Source organism: Pagrus major, chromosome 21 (assembly GCF_040436345.1).
Source record: "Pagrus major chromosome 21, Pma_NU_1.0".
Classification (NCBI taxonomy): domain Eukaryota; kingdom Metazoa; phylum Chordata; class Actinopteri; order Spariformes; family Sparidae; genus Pagrus; species Pagrus major.
The window spans coordinates 2,750,624-2,769,062 of record NC_133235.1 but is presented as its reverse complement, the minus strand read 5'-3'; the positions used below and the strand labels follow the sequence as shown (position 1 = coordinate 2,769,062).

At 42.0% G+C, this 18,439-nt stretch overlaps 2 protein-coding genes across 3 annotated transcripts in view; one reads left to right on the top strand and one right to left on the bottom strand.

Annotated features, from left to right (window-relative positions):
• The window catches only part of blvra (biliverdin reductase A), a 16,788-nt gene extending 9,725 nt beyond the window's left edge, over nt 1-7,063 (bottom strand). Inside the window, exon 1 of the mRNA XM_073491053.1 lies at nt 6,974-7,063. The gene's annotated coding sequence lies outside the window, so the exon portion shown is untranslated. The remainder of the gene's footprint in view (nt 1-6,973) is intronic.
• coa1 (cytochrome C oxidase assembly factor 1) lies at nt 4,427-18,439 on the top strand. 2 transcript variants are annotated; one of them, XM_073491055.1, is made up of 5 exons: nt 4,427-4,489; nt 12,944-13,046; nt 14,668-14,819; nt 14,901-14,977; nt 18,168-18,439. In XM_073491055.1, exons 2-5 carry the CDS (start codon nt 12,953-12,955, stop codon nt 18,280-18,282), a joined length of 438 nt encoding a protein of 145 aa, XP_073347156.1. In that variant the 5' UTR covers nt 4,427-4,489; nt 12,944-12,952; the 3' UTR covers nt 18,283-18,439. The 2 variants fall into 2 exon arrangements, with proteins under 2 accessions (XP_073347156.1, XP_073347157.1); XM_073491056.1 differs by lacking the exon at nt 4,427-4,489 and adding an exon at nt 4,550-4,611.

Here is an 18,439-nt window from a genome sequence, read left to right as displayed (position 1 = left end):
AGGGGCGGAGCTGTCCTTATTCAGAGCCGAAGCCCCGCCCCTACCGGTTTCCCTCAGAGGACCTTATTTCAGATTGCAATGTTGAGGTCCAAAGGAGCTTGAACACTCATTAAGTTTTGCCTTCGTGTCAGCAGTGGTGACAAATCATATATTTCATGGGTGTGTGGCTCAACAGCACCTCTCAAAGAGGAGCTCTCTCATCAGAAGCCTCTTGGTCATGGGGTTCCATTTGTGCCAAAAATATGTCGCCATGCGCACTGTCTATGTCTACTGAACATGTGAGAAGACATTTGTCTATGTCATAGACAAATGTCTTCTCACATGTTCAGTAGACATAGACAGTGGAAACTGGAAGTCAGCCATTTTAAATTTAGTGCTCATTTTTGCTATTTACAGGCATTGTACTTTAATAAACTACCTTTTTGTTGAGCAGTGGTGTTTGTTGGCTGAGGTGTTTGAACAATGTCAATGTTTCATCATGAAAGTGGAAGTTACTGTTGAGGATGCTTGAAAAGTAATTAAACCTGGTGCACCTGCCAGAAGCAGCAACGATGTGACAACTGAGGTGGGTTTTAGGATTGGGTTGGTTTGTTAACACCCCCTACACATTTCAGTGAAGCAGGCCTTTCAGTTTATAATTTAAAAAACTCTTTTTCCATAAAAAAACAAAAACAAAATTGCCGTAACTCTTTGGCACCATAATCTCTTTTAGGCCATTCACATGCCTCAACATTTTGAGGCAAGTGTGGTATCAGCTACAATCTGACTGTATCTGTGTCACCATTGGTGGTTAACATAAAGAAACAGAAAACTCAATAAAAATAGGTAGGAAAGTAAGTTATCTGTACAACAATCTGTACTTTGGCTGAGATATTATGGCAGGGTAAACAGTGTTGCAGGTAAAAACATTAATTAAGGTTCATTTATGAGCATCTGTCCATATTATGCTCGCTTCACAACAGCATTCTGAGAACATTGTTGGGAGATAAACATGCAGTGCATGACACTGAACTTCATGGGCAGTTCAATCGCTACTAAACTCAGTTTTTCAGAATCAGTTTGAGACACACCCTTGGACCCTCCAGGCTGTAATGCAGAGATAAGGTAGATTAAACTGCCCCCTCTTGTTTGTTCAAATGAGGCTGAACTCTGTCAGCGCACTGTACGCCCGAACACCCAGACACAAGAACGATTTGTTACGACAGAGGCCATCACTCTGATGAACAGTTAACATCAGTCACAGAAACATCCCTATCACACTGAACTCCATCTGTAGCCACAAATTATAATTTATATAGTTTATAGGATAAATACACATTGTTTTTTAATCAGCAAAAACACGGGTTCATGGTTGGAAATGTTTATCATTCAGCCTCTTAGAACCTTTTGTTGGTTTCAAAGATGATCATGACATCTGACCCTCCCACTGGTCGACCATGTTATTACTAATTAGCTAATGTAGGACGATGTCTAGTGGATTTTGTGGGCACGGAGGTCTGTGAGTGCTGAGGCTGTCCAAACTCATCATTCATTCAGTCCACAATGGGCCTCAGGCAGACTCTCTGCAGACTCAATGTTACCAGCACAATGTGAGAGTAGTCAAGAAATCATCAAAGATCCCTGAATAGATCTATAGTTTTGTGTCCTCTATCATTCATATTTAACCAGGCTACCAGCTGATGAATCTGTTTGGTTATTGAAACTACATAATGGTGTTAGTTTTCTTCTGTAAATACTGATGCAAATTTCTGCCATGTAAGAAGTGAGGCTGGAGATGGGTATAACAGAGTGCTGTGTTGTGGAGAAGAAGACTTTGGGGTTGTGATTTTGTTCAAAAGTGATCTTTGAGAAATGGGCTTGTCTTTCTTTTTTTGAATATTGTAGATTCTTATATGACTCTTATATGTCAAACTCTACTTTCCTCCATTGTCTCTCAGCAAGGAAAGAGACAATTAGGAGCTAAACAAACCTCTTTTGTTCTAGCTTATACAGTCAGGATCCTCTGATACGACTGTTACAGTGGTCACTGCCACTTTAACAAAGGTCAACTTTGTAACTATATGTACGCAATGAATTACACTGATAACATTTTCCTCCTCAGCACTAGTATAACTTACAAAATGAAATACAAATAAACAATAATATTTTTGTTTCTCTATAACTTCCTAATTATGAGAAACAGCAAGTGAAACATTTTCCTCTAAATGTGCGAGTTTAATTTTAAATCAAACAGTAAAGTTACAGCAGTAACACACTGCAGTAATAGAGTGGTGTAGTCTGTGGTCCTAAAACGCAGAAACTAGTTAGCATTTTTCAGTTAAATGTGTGAATGAAATAAGGTGTGTGGTTACCACAGGCTGAACATGTTTACACGTTTTGTTTTACCACATAAAATACATCATGTCCCACAGTTTAATTATAGCTTTTAACACACAAGTTCTTCGGTGTGTTAAAAACGGTGGTGTATAGTCTAACTTTAGCTTTTTACTTCTAGTTAGCATCACCTTGGTTCCCTCTGTGGGATTATTGAATTGAATTATTACAGAAAATAAGAAAAAACTTACAGATTTCGTTCATTCCAGATAATCTTCACAGATGAACACCACTGTGTGATGTTTGAAGCGTAAATTAAATGTGTAGCAGTAAAAAGCTAATGTTAGGCTACAAACAGACGACATCATGGTCACATGACTTAAACGTCACCACCACTAAGAGTCTTACTGCAAAATTACTATCCAGGTTTTCTATAAACTGATCAATGTACAAGTTGTAAAGTCAGAGTTAGAATAGTTTGTAACTAAAGTGGGCCTGTAAGGACGGACTAGTGAGTAGATGAGTCTCCGTGTTCGCTGTGATGACGTTTAATGTCCCCGACAACCTCTGTAGTCTCATGTAGACACTGGTTAGCAACCGCTAACCGTTTTTAACACACGGAAGAGCTTTATTATGGGGTTCCATTTGTGCCAAAATTATGTCGCCATGCGCACTGTCTATGTCTACTGAACATGTGAGAAGACATTTGTCTACGTCTATTAAACGTTGAACTGTCCTTGTGTCATTTGACTTTGTCATTACATCGTGTCGTCATGATGTGTCATTTGACAAAGTGTTGTTTTGATGTGTGTTGTGATGTGTTGTTTGACAGTGTCATTATGATGTGTGTTATGGCGTGTCGTCTTAATGTGTCGTTGCTATGCGTCGTTACTACGCGTCGTTACTATATGTCGTTACTATATGTCGTTACTATATGTCGTTACTATATGTCGTTACTACGTGTCGTCTTGATGTGTCGTTTGACAACATCGTTGCTATGCGTCGTTGCTATACGTTGTTACTATGCGTCGTTACTACGTGTTGTCTCGATGTGTCGTTTGACAACGTCGTTGCTATGCGTCGTCTGACAACGTCGTTATGCCTGGCTATCGCGGTGGCACCGGGCGCCCCTTTCCGGGCTTACCCTTCATGGTCGGCGGAGGGAACCTCCCAGAAGAGCTGTACCACTTCAGTAGTGTCCCCTAACACTAATTTATTTTTCATGCATCACAGCCTACTAACAAGAACAATCTGAATGAAAGTCAAAATATAGAAGTTTCACACAAAATTACACTGGAAACACAGGGCCAACTGTCACCAATGTCCATTGCAACAATGCCCTCCAAGAAAAGTCCCAATTCTGGCAATAAACACAGTTTGTGGCTTGTTGCATGAAGGAGTGTCCACTGAACTTCAAAGTTTACTGAGTAGCCAGGCATAACGACGTTGTCAGACGACGCATCAAGATGACACGTAGTAATGACACGTAGTAACGACACGTAGTAACGACGTAAAAACACTGTCAAACAACACGTTAAAACAACGTTGCTAAACTACACATCAAGACAACACACCATAACACACGTCATAATGACACTGTCAAACAACACATCACAACACACATCATAACAACACTTTGTCAAATGACACATCATGACGACACGATGTAATGACAAAGTCAAATGACACAAGGACAGTTCAATGTTTGATAGACATAGACAAATGTCTTCTCACATGTTCAGTAGACATAGACAGTGCGCATGGCGACATATTTTTGGCACAAATGGAACCCCATACTTTATAATTAAACTGGGACATTTAATGATGGATTTTATGTTGGAGAACAAAACGTGTAAATATGTTCAGCCTGTGGTAACCACACACCTTATTTCACACATTTAACTGAAAACACATTCAACAGACTCACTGACTTTGAGACGAGGGAACCAGATGTGCTAACATGCTAACATGCTAAGTGATTCCGGATTTAAAGACTACAGACTACACCACTCTGTTGCAATTCTGGTTCTGACGCCGTTTGTCGGGCCGGGACACGCCGGAGACTGAATAGAGCGCACCCACACCCAATTGGCGCCAGGCTGTGTGACGTTTACGGATGTAAACGAAGCAGAGTCGTCTCACTGTGTGGTGTCGGATCTTACCGGCGAACAACAAGGTGAGAATGTCTTCACACTTTCTTACAATCGAGCAACAACGTGACGTGTTGACAGATTGAACCTCGACACACCTGAACTAGAAGAAGCGCGTGTGAGCTGCAGACAGAGCAGATACACAGAGGTTAGTTGTGACGCTGCAGGTCAGAGTCGACAACACATGCACAGCTCAGAGCGCGTGTCAGTGAAGACAAGCGGGGAGGCAGGTGCGTGTTATAATGTGAGCTGTGTAGAGTCCTGACATAACTCACCCATAACTCACCCAGAGGTGATGTAAGGGTGGAGAGACACAGAGAGAGAGTGACACACACACACACGTTGTGTTTGTGTTGTTATTTGTTATGTTATGTCCGAGTGCTTGGACAGATGCTTTGTTGTTGTTGTTGCATTGTTGTTATACTTTCATGCCAATAAAGCCCCTTTGAATTTGAATTTGAATTTGAGAGAGTGAGACAGAGAGACACACAGAGAGAGACAAACACAGAGAGGGAGTGAGAGGCAGAGAGAGTGAGACAGAGAGAGAGAGAATGATGGAAGATGGACTCCATCTTCACAAAGAGAAGGTGAAGATCTTTGCAAAGACCCTCAAAGACGCAGTCCTTCCACCCTCTCTTCTACTAGAAGCTTCAGAGACCATCCAAGACCTCCTCCTCTCTGTCACCACCCCAGGATCATCCCCCCTGCTGTGAGGAGACACAACAGCTCAGCCTGGACCTCCCACTCCCCACACCCCCACCACCTCACCACTGTGAATCACAACCAGAGGAAGCTACTTTCCCCCTCCTCAGTCCCTTCCCACCATCCCCCTTTACAGTCCCCCTCCCCACCCACAGCAGCAGAACTATGCAACAGCACCTGCCCCTGGTCCGCCTCCCCACCCACAGCAGCAGAACTATGCAACAGCACCTGCTCCTGGTCCGCCTCCCCACCCACAGCAGAGGAGCTATGCTGCAGCTGTAGCCCAGCCTACTGCCACAGTCCCTCCCCCTGCTACCTCTGAGCTGGGATACATCAGGGAGATGCTGCACACCCTGTGCACCCGGCTTCTGTCCAGCTAAGATAGACATACTCAGAACACTTTCCCATTTGAGTAACAGAACAACATGGAATATATATTGTTAGTCAGCAATAGTAATAATAGCAATAGTAGTATTCCATACAATGGTAATATTAGTGAAAATAGTACATACCTCCATGGAATTCATATGAAATTAATATTTAGTATTATAAATGTATAGATAGTTGTAGGTGTTTTAATATTTGTCTCACTATACAGGTTCATTTTGATTGTTTTTTAATGCTTTCATTTCATATAAGCTGTTGGAATATTCAGGGTCTCCACTCCTCAACATTTGAGCTGAAGAGCGGAAACCCTGAATTCATGAAATCTATCAAAGACATTGATATAATTGTACTGACAGAAACATGGTGTCAAAATGATTTGCTCACTCACTGTCCTCCAGGATATAATGAAGTCATGGTGCCCTCTATAAAATTAAAAAACATACGCGAGGGCAGAACATCGGGGGGGATCTTGTTGTGGTATAAAGGAGATCTTTGCCATAGATCTCACCAGTAAAACAGGGTAAATCACACATTTGGTTGAGATTAGATCAAATCCTGGGCATAACTGATAGGGATCTATATTTCTGTGCAATTTATATACCCCCATTAGATTCTCCTTATTTTGAAGAAGACATTTTTGACACTCTCCATTCAGAAATTGCCTACTTCCAGGCCCAGGGAAACAAGCTTCTAACTGGAGATCTGAATGGACGAACAGGAATTGAACCTGATGTCATGGACCCACAGGGCCACAACCATGTATTTGGTCAGGCCCCCCTGTTTACCACACCAACCATCACCCGTCAGAACAACCTTGACTCTGAAATAAATCAAAGTGGCATCTCTGTCGAGCCTTAGGTCTGTACATAGTTAATAGGGCTGTCACTTTTTCAAAAAATGAAGTTCGAACGAATTTGAAATGACACACAATTTATTCAAATGAATTCGAATAAATCTCCCCCCGTCTAACATCACATTCATGCAGCACTCGAATGTTAATATTAATGTTTTTTTAACAGCTGTATTAACAAATGTTCTCTGAAAAATCTAAAAACATAGTTTTCTATATCTGTCAGTTCCACCGTGCTCTCAATAAAAAAGAAGTTTAAAAAACAGTTGGACCGCACTTTACATTCATAGTGAAACTGACAGTCTCCAGGTGCTACAGTATTAACAACATAACACACAACATAAAGAAAATAGTAATAAGAGTTAAGATGAAAAAGCCTTCCTGAATAGAAAATGTAAAGTCACAGACAACAGGAGAGAATTGCTCCTAGCTATGAACTAAAAATGTAGCAAACAAGGTAAAACATAGAACTGAGAGGCAGCCCGGCTTAGTTTCTAATATTATTAGCCAAAAACACAAGTCTATCAACGTGATCGGGATCAAGTGCGGCTCTTTTTATTTACAATATTACCTGCCGACGAGAACCGTTCAGAGCGTGCAGAGGTTCCTGGCACACACAGGTATTTACGAGCCACTACTTCTCAGATGCTTTGGTGTCGTGATTGTCCGCTCAGGACGGCTTTGCTCGCTAGTGTCCTCCATTTTCGTAGCAAACACTGGCTGTGTCTCAATTCAGGGGCTGCAGCCCAGGAAGGGCGCATTTCAAGGCCACTGACGTCACAACGCTGCGCGAAGGCTGTCCAAATTCGAAGGCTGCGCCACATGCAGCCCACAAATGCAGCCTTCCCCACCCTCGTTTAGGAGGACGCACCGCTACTATCCTTCGCGGCCTCACATATCCCAAGATCCTTTGCGCACCGCTGCTCAGTCCCGAAACAGAAGAGGAAGCAAGAGAAAATGGCGACATCAAGTGGCGCAGACATGACATTTAAATTTAAGTAATGGGTTTATACTCGGTTTTTACTCATTTGAACATCCAACGCCAGATATGTTAAACTTCAAGGGACTATAAAACCTCCAAAGTTTAACTTTCAGTTAAAATACGTGAAGCTGGTAATGCTATGGTAAACATAGTTGTTAATCACCAATGGGTTAATGTTTATTTTGTAATGTTGATAATTCAATTCAGATTTGACACATTGTACACACACAAATAAATGTACACGTTTGATAGATTTGAACCAAAACAGACTTTAATGCATGAACACCTGGTGACGCAACCAGGAAATACTCCGAAGGCTAGACCGTCCCATTTAACAACGGTGGATGTGGCCTTCAAGGTCTGTCCGAAGGCCGCGGCCTTCGTGGACCGCTAAGGCCGCGGCCTTGAAGGCTGCAGCCCCTGAATTGAGACACAGCCACTATTACTAGCTGAATTGATAGGTCAAGGGTCAATAGGGCGTGCAATAGGTCAAGCTGATAGTGAAGTTTTAGAGCGCCCTCTGCTGGATCACAAGGCGAACTACTTCAAACGGTCTGTTGCGCTTATAGAATTTCGAATAAAAAGTGACAGCCCTAATAGTTAATGGTAGGTTCAGAGGGGACTCTTTAGGGAGATTCACATACTCCTCAGCTCTTGGGTCTAGTGTAGTAGACTATGCAATCACTGACATGGACCCCTCCACTATCAGTGCATTCACTGTCAGACAGCAATCCCCCGTTTCAGACCACAACCAAATAAATGTGTTCTTTAAACTCTCACACAAAAAGGGAACCCAGCAAGCTGTTTCAATTAAATCCTACTTACAGATGGGTCCCAGACAGTGGAGACAAATTCATCATGGCCTTAAACTCACCTGATCTGATGAATGACATATCAATATATGACCAAAACCAATATATCTCTACCAGAGATGGTGTAAACAAGGCCATTGATGATATCAATATGATATTTCATAAGGCAGCTATTAAAGCTGACCTCATAAACAGAAGCCTGTTAAAAGGCAAAACGCTGACAAATGGTTTGCTCAAGAATGCAAGACCATCAGAAAAGACCTGAAAAAAATAGCAAATGAAAAACATTGCCAACCAAACAACCCAGCCCTACCCATTAGATACAATGAAATTTTAAAGAAATATAAATGTACAATTAGGAACAAAAAACAAAATTATACCCACATGAAACTTGAAGATATTGAGAATGCCAAACAAGTTCAACACAAAGCAACAGACATTACCCATCCAAAATGGTGACATCTGGAGAGCACATTTTGAAAATCTGTACAAAGACATACCAATAAATCAAATCAATTCAGATCGATGTATTATACAAGAAAAACTCCAAACATTAGAAGAAACAATTAAAGACAACCAAAACCCCCTTGATTTCCAAATTACTTGGGAAGAATTGACCACACAAACAAAATCTCTCCAGCCGAGGAAAGCTTGTGGTCCAGACAGCATTAAAAATGAAATGCTCAAATGCAGCACCCCAGATATGCAGGGTGCAGTGTTAAAGCTGTTCAATATTGTATTACAGTCAGGATGTTTTCCTGACATCTGGTGCAAAAGGCTCATTTACCCCATTCATAAGAGTGGGGACAAATCAGACCCTAATAACTACTGTGGCATCTGTGTCAGCAGCTGTCTAGGTAAATTATTCTGTAGTATTCTAAATAAAAGAATACTAGATTTCTTGAGGAACACTCCATCTTGAGTAAAAGTCAAATTGGCTTCCTCCCAAAACACCGCATTACAGCATCAGGGAGTTTCAACATGGCAGTGAATGCACAAAAAAAAAAGCTCGAAGAGCCCTACATGCAATTAAGTGAACATTTTATAATTTCCAAATTCCAGTCAAAATCTGGCTTAAAATATTTGATAGTGTCATCCAGCCCATTGCGCTGTACGGTAGTGAAGTATGGGGTCCACTCAGTCATTAGACTTATACCCGTTGGGAAAAACATCCAACAGAATCTTTGCAGAATTCTGCAGACACATTTTACACGTACACAGAAACACACCAACAAATGCATGTAGAGCAGAATTAGGCAGATACCCACTGATAATTAACATTCAAAAGAGAACGCTCAACTTTTTTAACCACCTGAAATCCAGCCCCCGAGACACCCTCCACTCCAAAGCCCTCCAAACTCAAGAGCTGAGCCCAGAAAAGAGTCCCCTATGTCAGTTGGTACTGAGGCTAACTGCCCCCTCTCAGACACAGTCTGACCAGCCTCACAACAACACTGCTCTCCAAACACCAATCAGAGTAAAGCAAATTATAACACAATGTAAAGAAACCTACCTGGAACATTGGAAAGAAGAAACTAAAAGCCAAAGTAGATTAGAATGTTATCTAGCCCTAAAAAGAGATTATGAATTAGCAGAATATCTCTCTACTGTCAGAGATAGAAAGCAGAGACAGATCCTCACCAAGTACAGGCTCAGTGACCACAAACTGACAATCCAAACAGGAAGACACAAAAAATCATGGCAACCAAAAGAAAACAGAACATGTGGTCACTGCTCGACAGGTGAGGTTGAGACAGAGATGCACTTTCTCCTACAATGTGAAACATTCAACGAAACGAGGAACATTTATTTTAATAAGTTTAATTTGGTAATCTCAGACTTCAAAGAGCTAAACGACATATCAAAATTAAAGATACTCCTGGGAGAAGGAGACAGGGCATATATTGCTGCCCAACATGTGTCAACATGCCACAACCTGAGGGAAAGTGAGTGACCGACACACACACACACATGCACACACACACACACACTGTATATACTGTATATATAATTAATGTAAATCAATCTTGGTGTTGTGTTTGTGTTGTTATTTGTTGTGTTATGTCCAAGTGTTTGGACAGATGCTTTGGCAACATTGTTGTTAAACTTTCATGCCAATAAAGCCCCTTTGAATTTGAGAGAGACACACACACAGAGAGACACAGAGAGGGAGTGAGAGAGACAGAGAAAGAGAGAGACACACACAGAGAGACACAGAGAGAGAGTGAGACACACAGAGAGAGAGACTGAGAGACAGAGAGAGACGGAGAGGGTGAGACACAGAGAGAGAGACGGAGAGAGAGAGGTGGAGGCTGTCCACGTTTGGTTTTAACGTCCGTCCTGAGTGAATCGAGGACAGGGGGACAGTTTGGCCACAACAGGAGGTGATCTGACTTTATTTGAGGTAAAGAGAACCATGTCATGTGCAGACAGACCTCAGCAGGAGAACAGAGTGTCTGACAGCTCGCTCATATGAAGGACAGCACAGCTGTGGTGAAACAATTCAACGTAATGTGGGAGACTGTGGATTAACCCGTCAGTTATAGTGCCAGTACTGAAACCAGATCTACATGCATCAGATCCATTCTGATCGATCCCTTTAACATGGCATGAAACGGACCATACCAGAAATTGATTCAGAGCAAACACCTGTTCTCAGGCTAAGGCGACCAGATTTTGTGAGAACCACAGATCTCTAAAAAAAAACAGCTTCACATGGAGTTAGAAAACAGCCTGTTTTCAGCTTTGTGGTGAGGGATTTTAATCCATGGATTCTGAATGGTTTATTAAGCTGAAGAAGGAGGAGAACACTTCATCTTTCAGTTTATCACAAACATTCAACATCAACACATCTGGAGATACGAGGTTTTCACAGGACGGGAAGGGGATTAAACGTAATCTCAACTGTCAGATAAATGTAGTGGAGTAAAAGTACTATAATTACCTATGAGATGTAGTGGAGTAGAGAAGAGTGAAGTATAAAACTGTATAAAAGGAAATAGTCAAGTAAAGTAAAAGTACCCCAAATCTGTACATTAGTACATTAGTTGAGTAAATGTACTTAGTTACATTCCACCACTAACAGGCACACTGTGATGAAGAAAACAACTATATTACAAAACACTGCAGCCTTTGTTTTTACTCAACTTTTCCTTCTTCCTCTCTAATCTTTAGTTAGAAATATGAGACAGATTCCCACAGTTCATTTACAGACTATGATCATAATGTTCCTCGACTCCTCTTTCTCCTTTACTCTTCTTCCTGATCAGTCCTCCTCCTCTCCTTCATTTCCAGTCTAACTGGCTTAAAAAGACGTCTGTGGTGATGTTGTGGATTCATTTGACACTTTCTGGCTTCTGGCAGGTGTTTTCTCTTAAAGTAGCGTGAGAAAGTTGTCAATAGTAGATGAAGGGGGCGATAGCGAGCAGCCCCCTCTGGTGGCCAAAACAAGCACAACCCGTTTGAGATATCAACCATGGGCTCTGCTGCTGACCGGTCTTTCTTACCACTTTACATTTCACTTTTTGGTCTGTTTTTAAGGCAGAGTTAAAAACGGGCATTTCCGGAGACAACTCCTGCCGGGGACAGGACACTAAAAATGGGGCCGTCTGGTCACCCTGAACAGTTAGGCCTACATGGAAAGTTATACAACTGGGCTTCAGGTTTTCTGTTTGGGAGAATGATAGAAGTTAAAAGTGGGTGTAGAATATTCCAATAAAAATGCTGTAGAAATGGAGCCCACGGGGCAGTGTGTGTAGTCCATGCTATTCAATGGAATGACTGACAACATTTTTCAGGTTGAGCAAAATATTGTGTAGTGCTTCATACAACATTAATAGGGAGCTTTGGGTTAAATTTGGCTATCAATAATAATGAATGATTATCAGGGATAATTTTTAGTTATGATAAATAATAGAAGATAGAGCACTCTGGATCAGGGGTTGAAGTCTCACGTATTTCTAAGAGAAAAGATGCAAGAGGCGTCCCCCCCTAAAAGATGTCAAACTGTCAACTGCAAAATCACAAATAATTTGCTTGGTAGGACAGGTACTCAGAGCAGGTAAAGGTGGTTAGGTCTCTCAATGTTCTGTCCAACGAAGAACTTACTTGGTGTCAACATCGTATGGCAGAGTGATGTTTGCCTCTGCATATTTACACGTTTCCTGTAAAAATGGTTGGGTAGGAAGGGACTTATTATTGTAGCCAGTAGTGTGAGTGCTGAATGTAAGTTATGCCCCCGCCATGCAGCTACATGTCAGAGTAGCTAGCTCTGTCTGATCGGATCAGTGGGAACTCGGGAGTAAACATGGCCAATTTGTACTACGTGTTCACATGATCTGTCATTTTCACACCTTCCCTTCATTGTCTATGTATGTGCAATGCATTCTGGTAGTGTCACGTGTGTTTCGAGAGACGGGCCTGGCGTTGCCCGCTCCTCATTTGCAGAAAGTTGAATTCTGGTTACTCAATGTATGTACGTACAGAAGTATCTGCTGCCGTACCACCAGACTACAGAGCAGCTTCAGTCCTCAGGCTGTGAGACTCCTGAACTCATCCTCAACACTCCATTGCCAAAAAAAATGTAGCAGGACTCAAGGACTTTAAACATTATTTCATTTTTTAAACACTTGTTTTTAAAATGAAATCAAATTTTAAAAATGTATAGCCCAAAATCACAATCGCATTACCTCAATGGGCTTTACAATCTGTACAGTGAACAACATCCTCTGTCTGTATGTTTCCTCAGTGAGAAAAGATGAGGGTGTCCACCAGTCAACTACAGCAGCTCACCATCTTTACCACTGTGCTCACCGGTGGAGGAATCGGCACCATGTACTATCTGCAGCAGAGTGAGTACAGATGGCGTGTGTGTGTGTGTGTGTGTGTGTGTGTGTGTGTGTGTGTGTGTGTGTGTGTGTGTGTGTGTGTGTGTGTATTGTTTCTGATATAGGCTACTTTCAGCCACAAATTTAGGACTAGAGACCAGTTAATTGGGGACAACTTGTCATATTGGGGACTAAAGCTTTGTCCTCAATTGGGGGGAAAGCAGATTTTTGGGTTAGTGGTTAAGTGAGGGGAGGCTCCTCAGTGCCAGCACACTGCCAGGTGTGGAAAAGACTGAAGGACTAAATTGAATCAAATTAGACAATAAAATTAAACTAGTATTGTTTTTCTCTGAGCACCAGTCAAGTTGCTGTTTTCGTCCCTGTCTGTCCTGACTCATACAACAGTTGTAGTGAACATTAATCAAATTATACACCGATCAGGCATAACATTATGACCACCTGCCTAATATTGTGATGTTCCCCTTGTGCAGCCAAAACAGCTCTGACCTGTCAAGACATGGACTTAAGACCTCTGAGGGTGTCCTGTGGTGTCTGGTACCAGGGCGTTTTATAGTGGATCCTCTGGGTCCTGTATGTTGGGGGGTAAGGCCTCCATGGATCAGACCTGCTCCAGCACGTCTTACAGATGCTCGATCAGATTGGGATCTGGGGGATCTGGAGGCCCGGTCAACACCTTGGGCCCTTTATTGTGTTCCTCGAGCTGTTCCTGAGCAGTGTTTGCGGTGTGTCGGGGCACATTGTCCTGCTGGGGGGCCACTGCCATCGGGTAGTGTTGTTGTGATGAGGGGGTGTACTTGGTCCACAACAGTGTTTGGATGGGTGGTGCGTGTCAAGTGGCATTCACATGAATATAAAGAAATGATTTCAAGACGTTTCTTATATATCACGTTCATGAGAATGGGATGGATGTGAAGTCACAGTGACCTGGTCACAGTGACCTGGACCTTTGAGCAGTTTATTTTTGAGTCAAAGTGTCCGTGGCCATGTCCTCCACAGTCACCTGACCTCAACTCCATTCAACATTAATGGGGACACTTGAAGACTGAGAAAGCCCAGCAGTCTGTGACATCACTAGAGGCTTTGTGAACATTGTCAGATCATGCTGGGATAACATGAGTCAGCAGGTTTTTCACTCACTTGTGGAGCCCATGCAGCTCGGTGCATGAAGGGGGACAAACTGAATACTAAGATATTTTGACATTCATGGACATTTTTCAAAGATTCATCCTCATCCTCATCCACAAGACTTATATTGTGAAGCTGATATTATCATCTGTAATGGCTCCCACAGCTGAGCGGCTTGCAGGAGGGAGGTGCCAAGCTATGCTAAGCTAGCTATGCTATTTGGAGGTACCACTCGTAAAGAATGATAGCCTGTGTCTAGTCTTGTTTGCTCTTCAAATGACAGTTTCTTCCAGAGCTTATACTGTAATTGACTTTGCAACACCATCCGCACGTCAACAAACTATTCAGCTGCGCTCATCTTTCACTCCTCAACTGAAGTTTTAACTTTCTTCAGTCGGTACACTTCACCATTTCAGCACGTTCACTTATACATAATATTTAACAACCCTCTTCAGTTATCATCAACTCTTTTGTACTTTTCTGTTTGCTGTCTATTTAGAGAAATTCGCTCAGTCAGACTACCACAGGTTGGCTCTGCAGAAGTTGGAAGCATGTCCAGTTGCCATGGAAAGCCTGGGGGCCCCGCCTTTAAAAGTCTACAACATCCATCTCACTGACAGACACAACTGCGTAGATCCACACAGGGCGCAGGTACTGTGGTGTAGAAAGCCTTTGATAGGAACTTTCACCTGACTGTTTCAACACTGTTGCACTGTTTGCATTGTGTTGCAGATAAAGATCCCTGTGACTGGCTCAAAAGATGGAGGTTATCTTTATACTTCTTCCATTAGAGACCCTGATACCAACAGGTGAGTGCAGTGGAAATGGTGATAATTATTGACTGTGCTATGTAAATGATTGTGACAGTGTTTTCATTTGAATATCGGTGACATATAAAAGCTGATGCTGACATTCTTAATGAGGCCGTATTATTTGGGGGTTTTCCCTTTCTTTAGTGTGCTATGTAACTTTATTGTACATGTAAGTAAATCTGCGCCAAAGGGAGTTAATGTCTTCTACGGAAAACACTGCTACTGACCTGCCTCGGGTAACTTATCTACATCACTATGTAACACAGCGCTGCCTTGTGTTAGGCCTCTATCCTCCACCGAGGTGACAGTCCCGCCCAACTGCCTGTGTGCTGTCCCGTTGATAAATAAAGATATGGAAGGTACAAGCAAAGCAAGCTCTTTGATCGTGATATCTAATGTCATTTAATCTATGGAATGTGTTGTCTTTTATTTGGACCATGAGTTTGTCTTAAAGTTTGAATTGAACTGAAATAAAATGCAGCCAATTTCTCTGTTGTTGGCTGAAAGAGCAAACACAAAAGTCCTCATCTACTCCCACCATCTGAGGATGTCCAGACCCTGAAGATTCACTTGATTTTTGATGGAAATATAACAGAAATGTCCCCACAACAACTTGAAAACCATTGAATGTGTATGCGCATTGTACCCAAGACCTGCTCTGGTAACTCCATGTGTCCATTACACTACAGACTGCATCATCAACGAGGGCTGGTACGAGGCCGGCTGTCTGTCAGTGGGTTTGATGGCGGTAAATGTTTTCATGTTGCTTTTGTTGCTAGGTCACCAAGTGTTAGTGCTGTTGTTATATGAGCCCATTTTGCTCCTGGATCCTCGCTAGTATGTGTGTGTTGCTGCTGTGTGTAAATGTACTTTATAGACATGTGAGATAACATTATAGCTTCATGTGAGAAAGAAACTGCAGGAATTCATTTCCTTGGCAGCTGTGTGTAACTGATTAGCACCCAGCAGTTAGCTTGCTAACTCCATTCAAAGACTGTGACAAAGCTGTAACGTTGGCGTCCTGCTGGGCAGTGAGGCCGAGGCTAATACGGATCATATTCCTTCTCTAACAATTGAGGTTCATAGTAGATGTGCATGTGCAGCTATCTGGAGGCGAAAAACACCAGCAGAGCTGACCGGAGAAACGGTGAGCAGTGCTGGCTCCAGCCTGTGTCAGCTGACCAATTGAGAGCCGAAGTCACGGCCCTTCCGGTTTCCCTCATGGGACCTTATTTCATAAAGACCTTGTATAGTGGAGAGACACAAATAATGTATTGATCCTGTTTGAATTGTGTCATGAATCACACATGTGGTGTTTGTCAATAATCTATCTAATAATTTCAAGTCAAGAAAGTGTCAGTTTGTTGTAATTAAAGTCAAACCTCATAGTTTTGTGTTAAAGCGCTCAGTGAACTACATCGTCTCACTCAACACACGTCACCAACATCAACATGGAGCCAACTGGGCTCAGAAAAGCTCGTAAAAAACATGAACATCACAATAAATCTGCTCATATTGACAACTTCAGTTCTGTGAAAGGAGAGTTGGTTCTGGTTCAGTTCTGTGAGCTGCTAATATACAGGAGCAGCTCTACAATGTTTAAGTGAGGAGACGACGTCACTAACGACACCGTTGGCTGTGTCATCTTTATAATGACGTATTGTCACAGTCTGATGTTTCATTAGTTTGATGACAAACTGACAAACATCATCTGTGTGATTCATGACACAATTCAAACAGGATCAATACATTATCTGTCTCTTCATTCACTACCAGACAAAGGTTTTCTGTAATAAGGTCCATGAGGGGAACAGGAAGGGGCGGGGCTTCATGTCTCTATCAGAGCAGCTCTTCGAGAAGGGGTCCTGGGCTAAATCGAAGTGTTCCAGACAGAGGGTGAATAGAGGTGCTGCAGCAATGGACAGCATAAGAATGATTTTTATTATTACAGCATGCAAACCTATTCTAGTACACACCTAAAATAAAAATATGAACCTAAAAATTAGCCTGATGTGGTCTCTTTAAATGTTGATGTGGTACAGTGACATAACACTCTTATCTTTGACCAGCACAAGCAGCACTCAGACAGATTGGTATTTTCCTGTCCTTGAAAGTCATTCAGCCTGTTTGTGTGGTACCAGCACAGATCGCACAGTTCACAGGTGGAGGAGAGAACAAACCGGTAGGAGCTTCTTCACATGAGGAAGCTGCAAATTCAGTTGTTTCTTTTTGGTAGAAATTGGGTCCTGCCTGGAAGCTGCACTGAGATTAGATGTCTCAAAAGAGTTACCATGACCTGGATGACTGAGAACCTTCATCAGCATATGATGGAACATAATAGAAATATGAGTGGGACTTAAATGTGACCCTGAAGGTTTTGCAAATCATTTGAGTTTTGTGTATTATTGGTTTACATTATGCAAATTGGTGAGGAGACATGGAGTTTAAAGCAAAGTAAGGCTGTGTTCTATGTACCACCCCTGATTCAGATCCAAAAACATGGAAAACATAAATGAAACAGAATGTGATCATTTGCTAATCCTTTCTGACCTGTACTCAATAGTTCAACAGTTCAAAGACAATATATGTAATAGTAGATCAAATTAAAAAAAAAGATCAATATTCCAATGCACACCATGCTCTGTACTGGTTGCACACAGAAGAGAAGAGCTGCTGTGCACGGAGTATCTCCCCTTTGATTTTTACAATATATTTAATATTGGACCGCATCAGCTTCATTGATTTTTGTAAATATATTCTTGTTGTAAGTTTGATGACAGCAACGCGTTTGAAACAAGTTGTGACAGGAGCAACAAAAGACTGAGAAAGTTGTGGAATGCTCCACTTTTTCAGAATAAGGGGTGTACAATGGGACAGTGGTGGTGAGTTGAATTCCTCACTAACTGATGGGGACAGATGAGGTACAGTTACCTCCATACAAATTAGGCTGGACTAAACCTCAGGTGGTATGACACAAGGAAATGTATCCAACAACTGTTTGATTGTTTTATCTGGGAACACTTTATTATATATTATATATTTTCTGACAAACTAAGGATATGTGGAAATCTGACAGACTCAATTCCTCCAATCCATCTTCTGCTTTAACTTATAAAGGTCAAAGATAATGTCACATTGTCAGTGCTTGTGTGCTGCACTCCTGACTCGTGTTTGTCCCTCCCTGCAGGTGGAGTCTGAAGCAGGCAGTTCTGAAGCTCCGGGAAGGACAGACCATCGACCTGGTGAATCCTCCTCCACCAACTGCAGCACAAGTCCTGACAGAAACAGGCGACTGGCATTGACCTACTTCATGTAATAATGAGAACAATGAAAGTGGAAGTTGTCCTGCTCTAACAGGTGCTGACTACCTGTCTAAATAATATGGAGTGTCACTGAGCTCCTAACAGACAGATCTGGATTGTTGTGAGTTTCTATTGATTAAATAATGTCATTACCTCG

Excerpts from the sequence above, each read along its gene's own strand:
- coa1 (XM_073491055.1), top strand. The coding sequence starts at position 12,953 with ATGAGGGTGTCCACCAGTCAACTACAGCAGCTCACCATCTTTACCACT. Across the intron at positions 13,047-14,667 it reads CATGTACTATCTGCAGCAGA|AGAAATTCGCTCAGTCAGAC; the intron begins GTGAGTACAGAT and ends CTGTCTATTTAG. Across the intron at positions 14,978-18,167 it reads AGAGACCCTGATACCAACAG|GTGGAGTCTGAAGCAGGCAG; the intron begins GTGAGTGCAGTG and ends CCCTCCCTGCAG.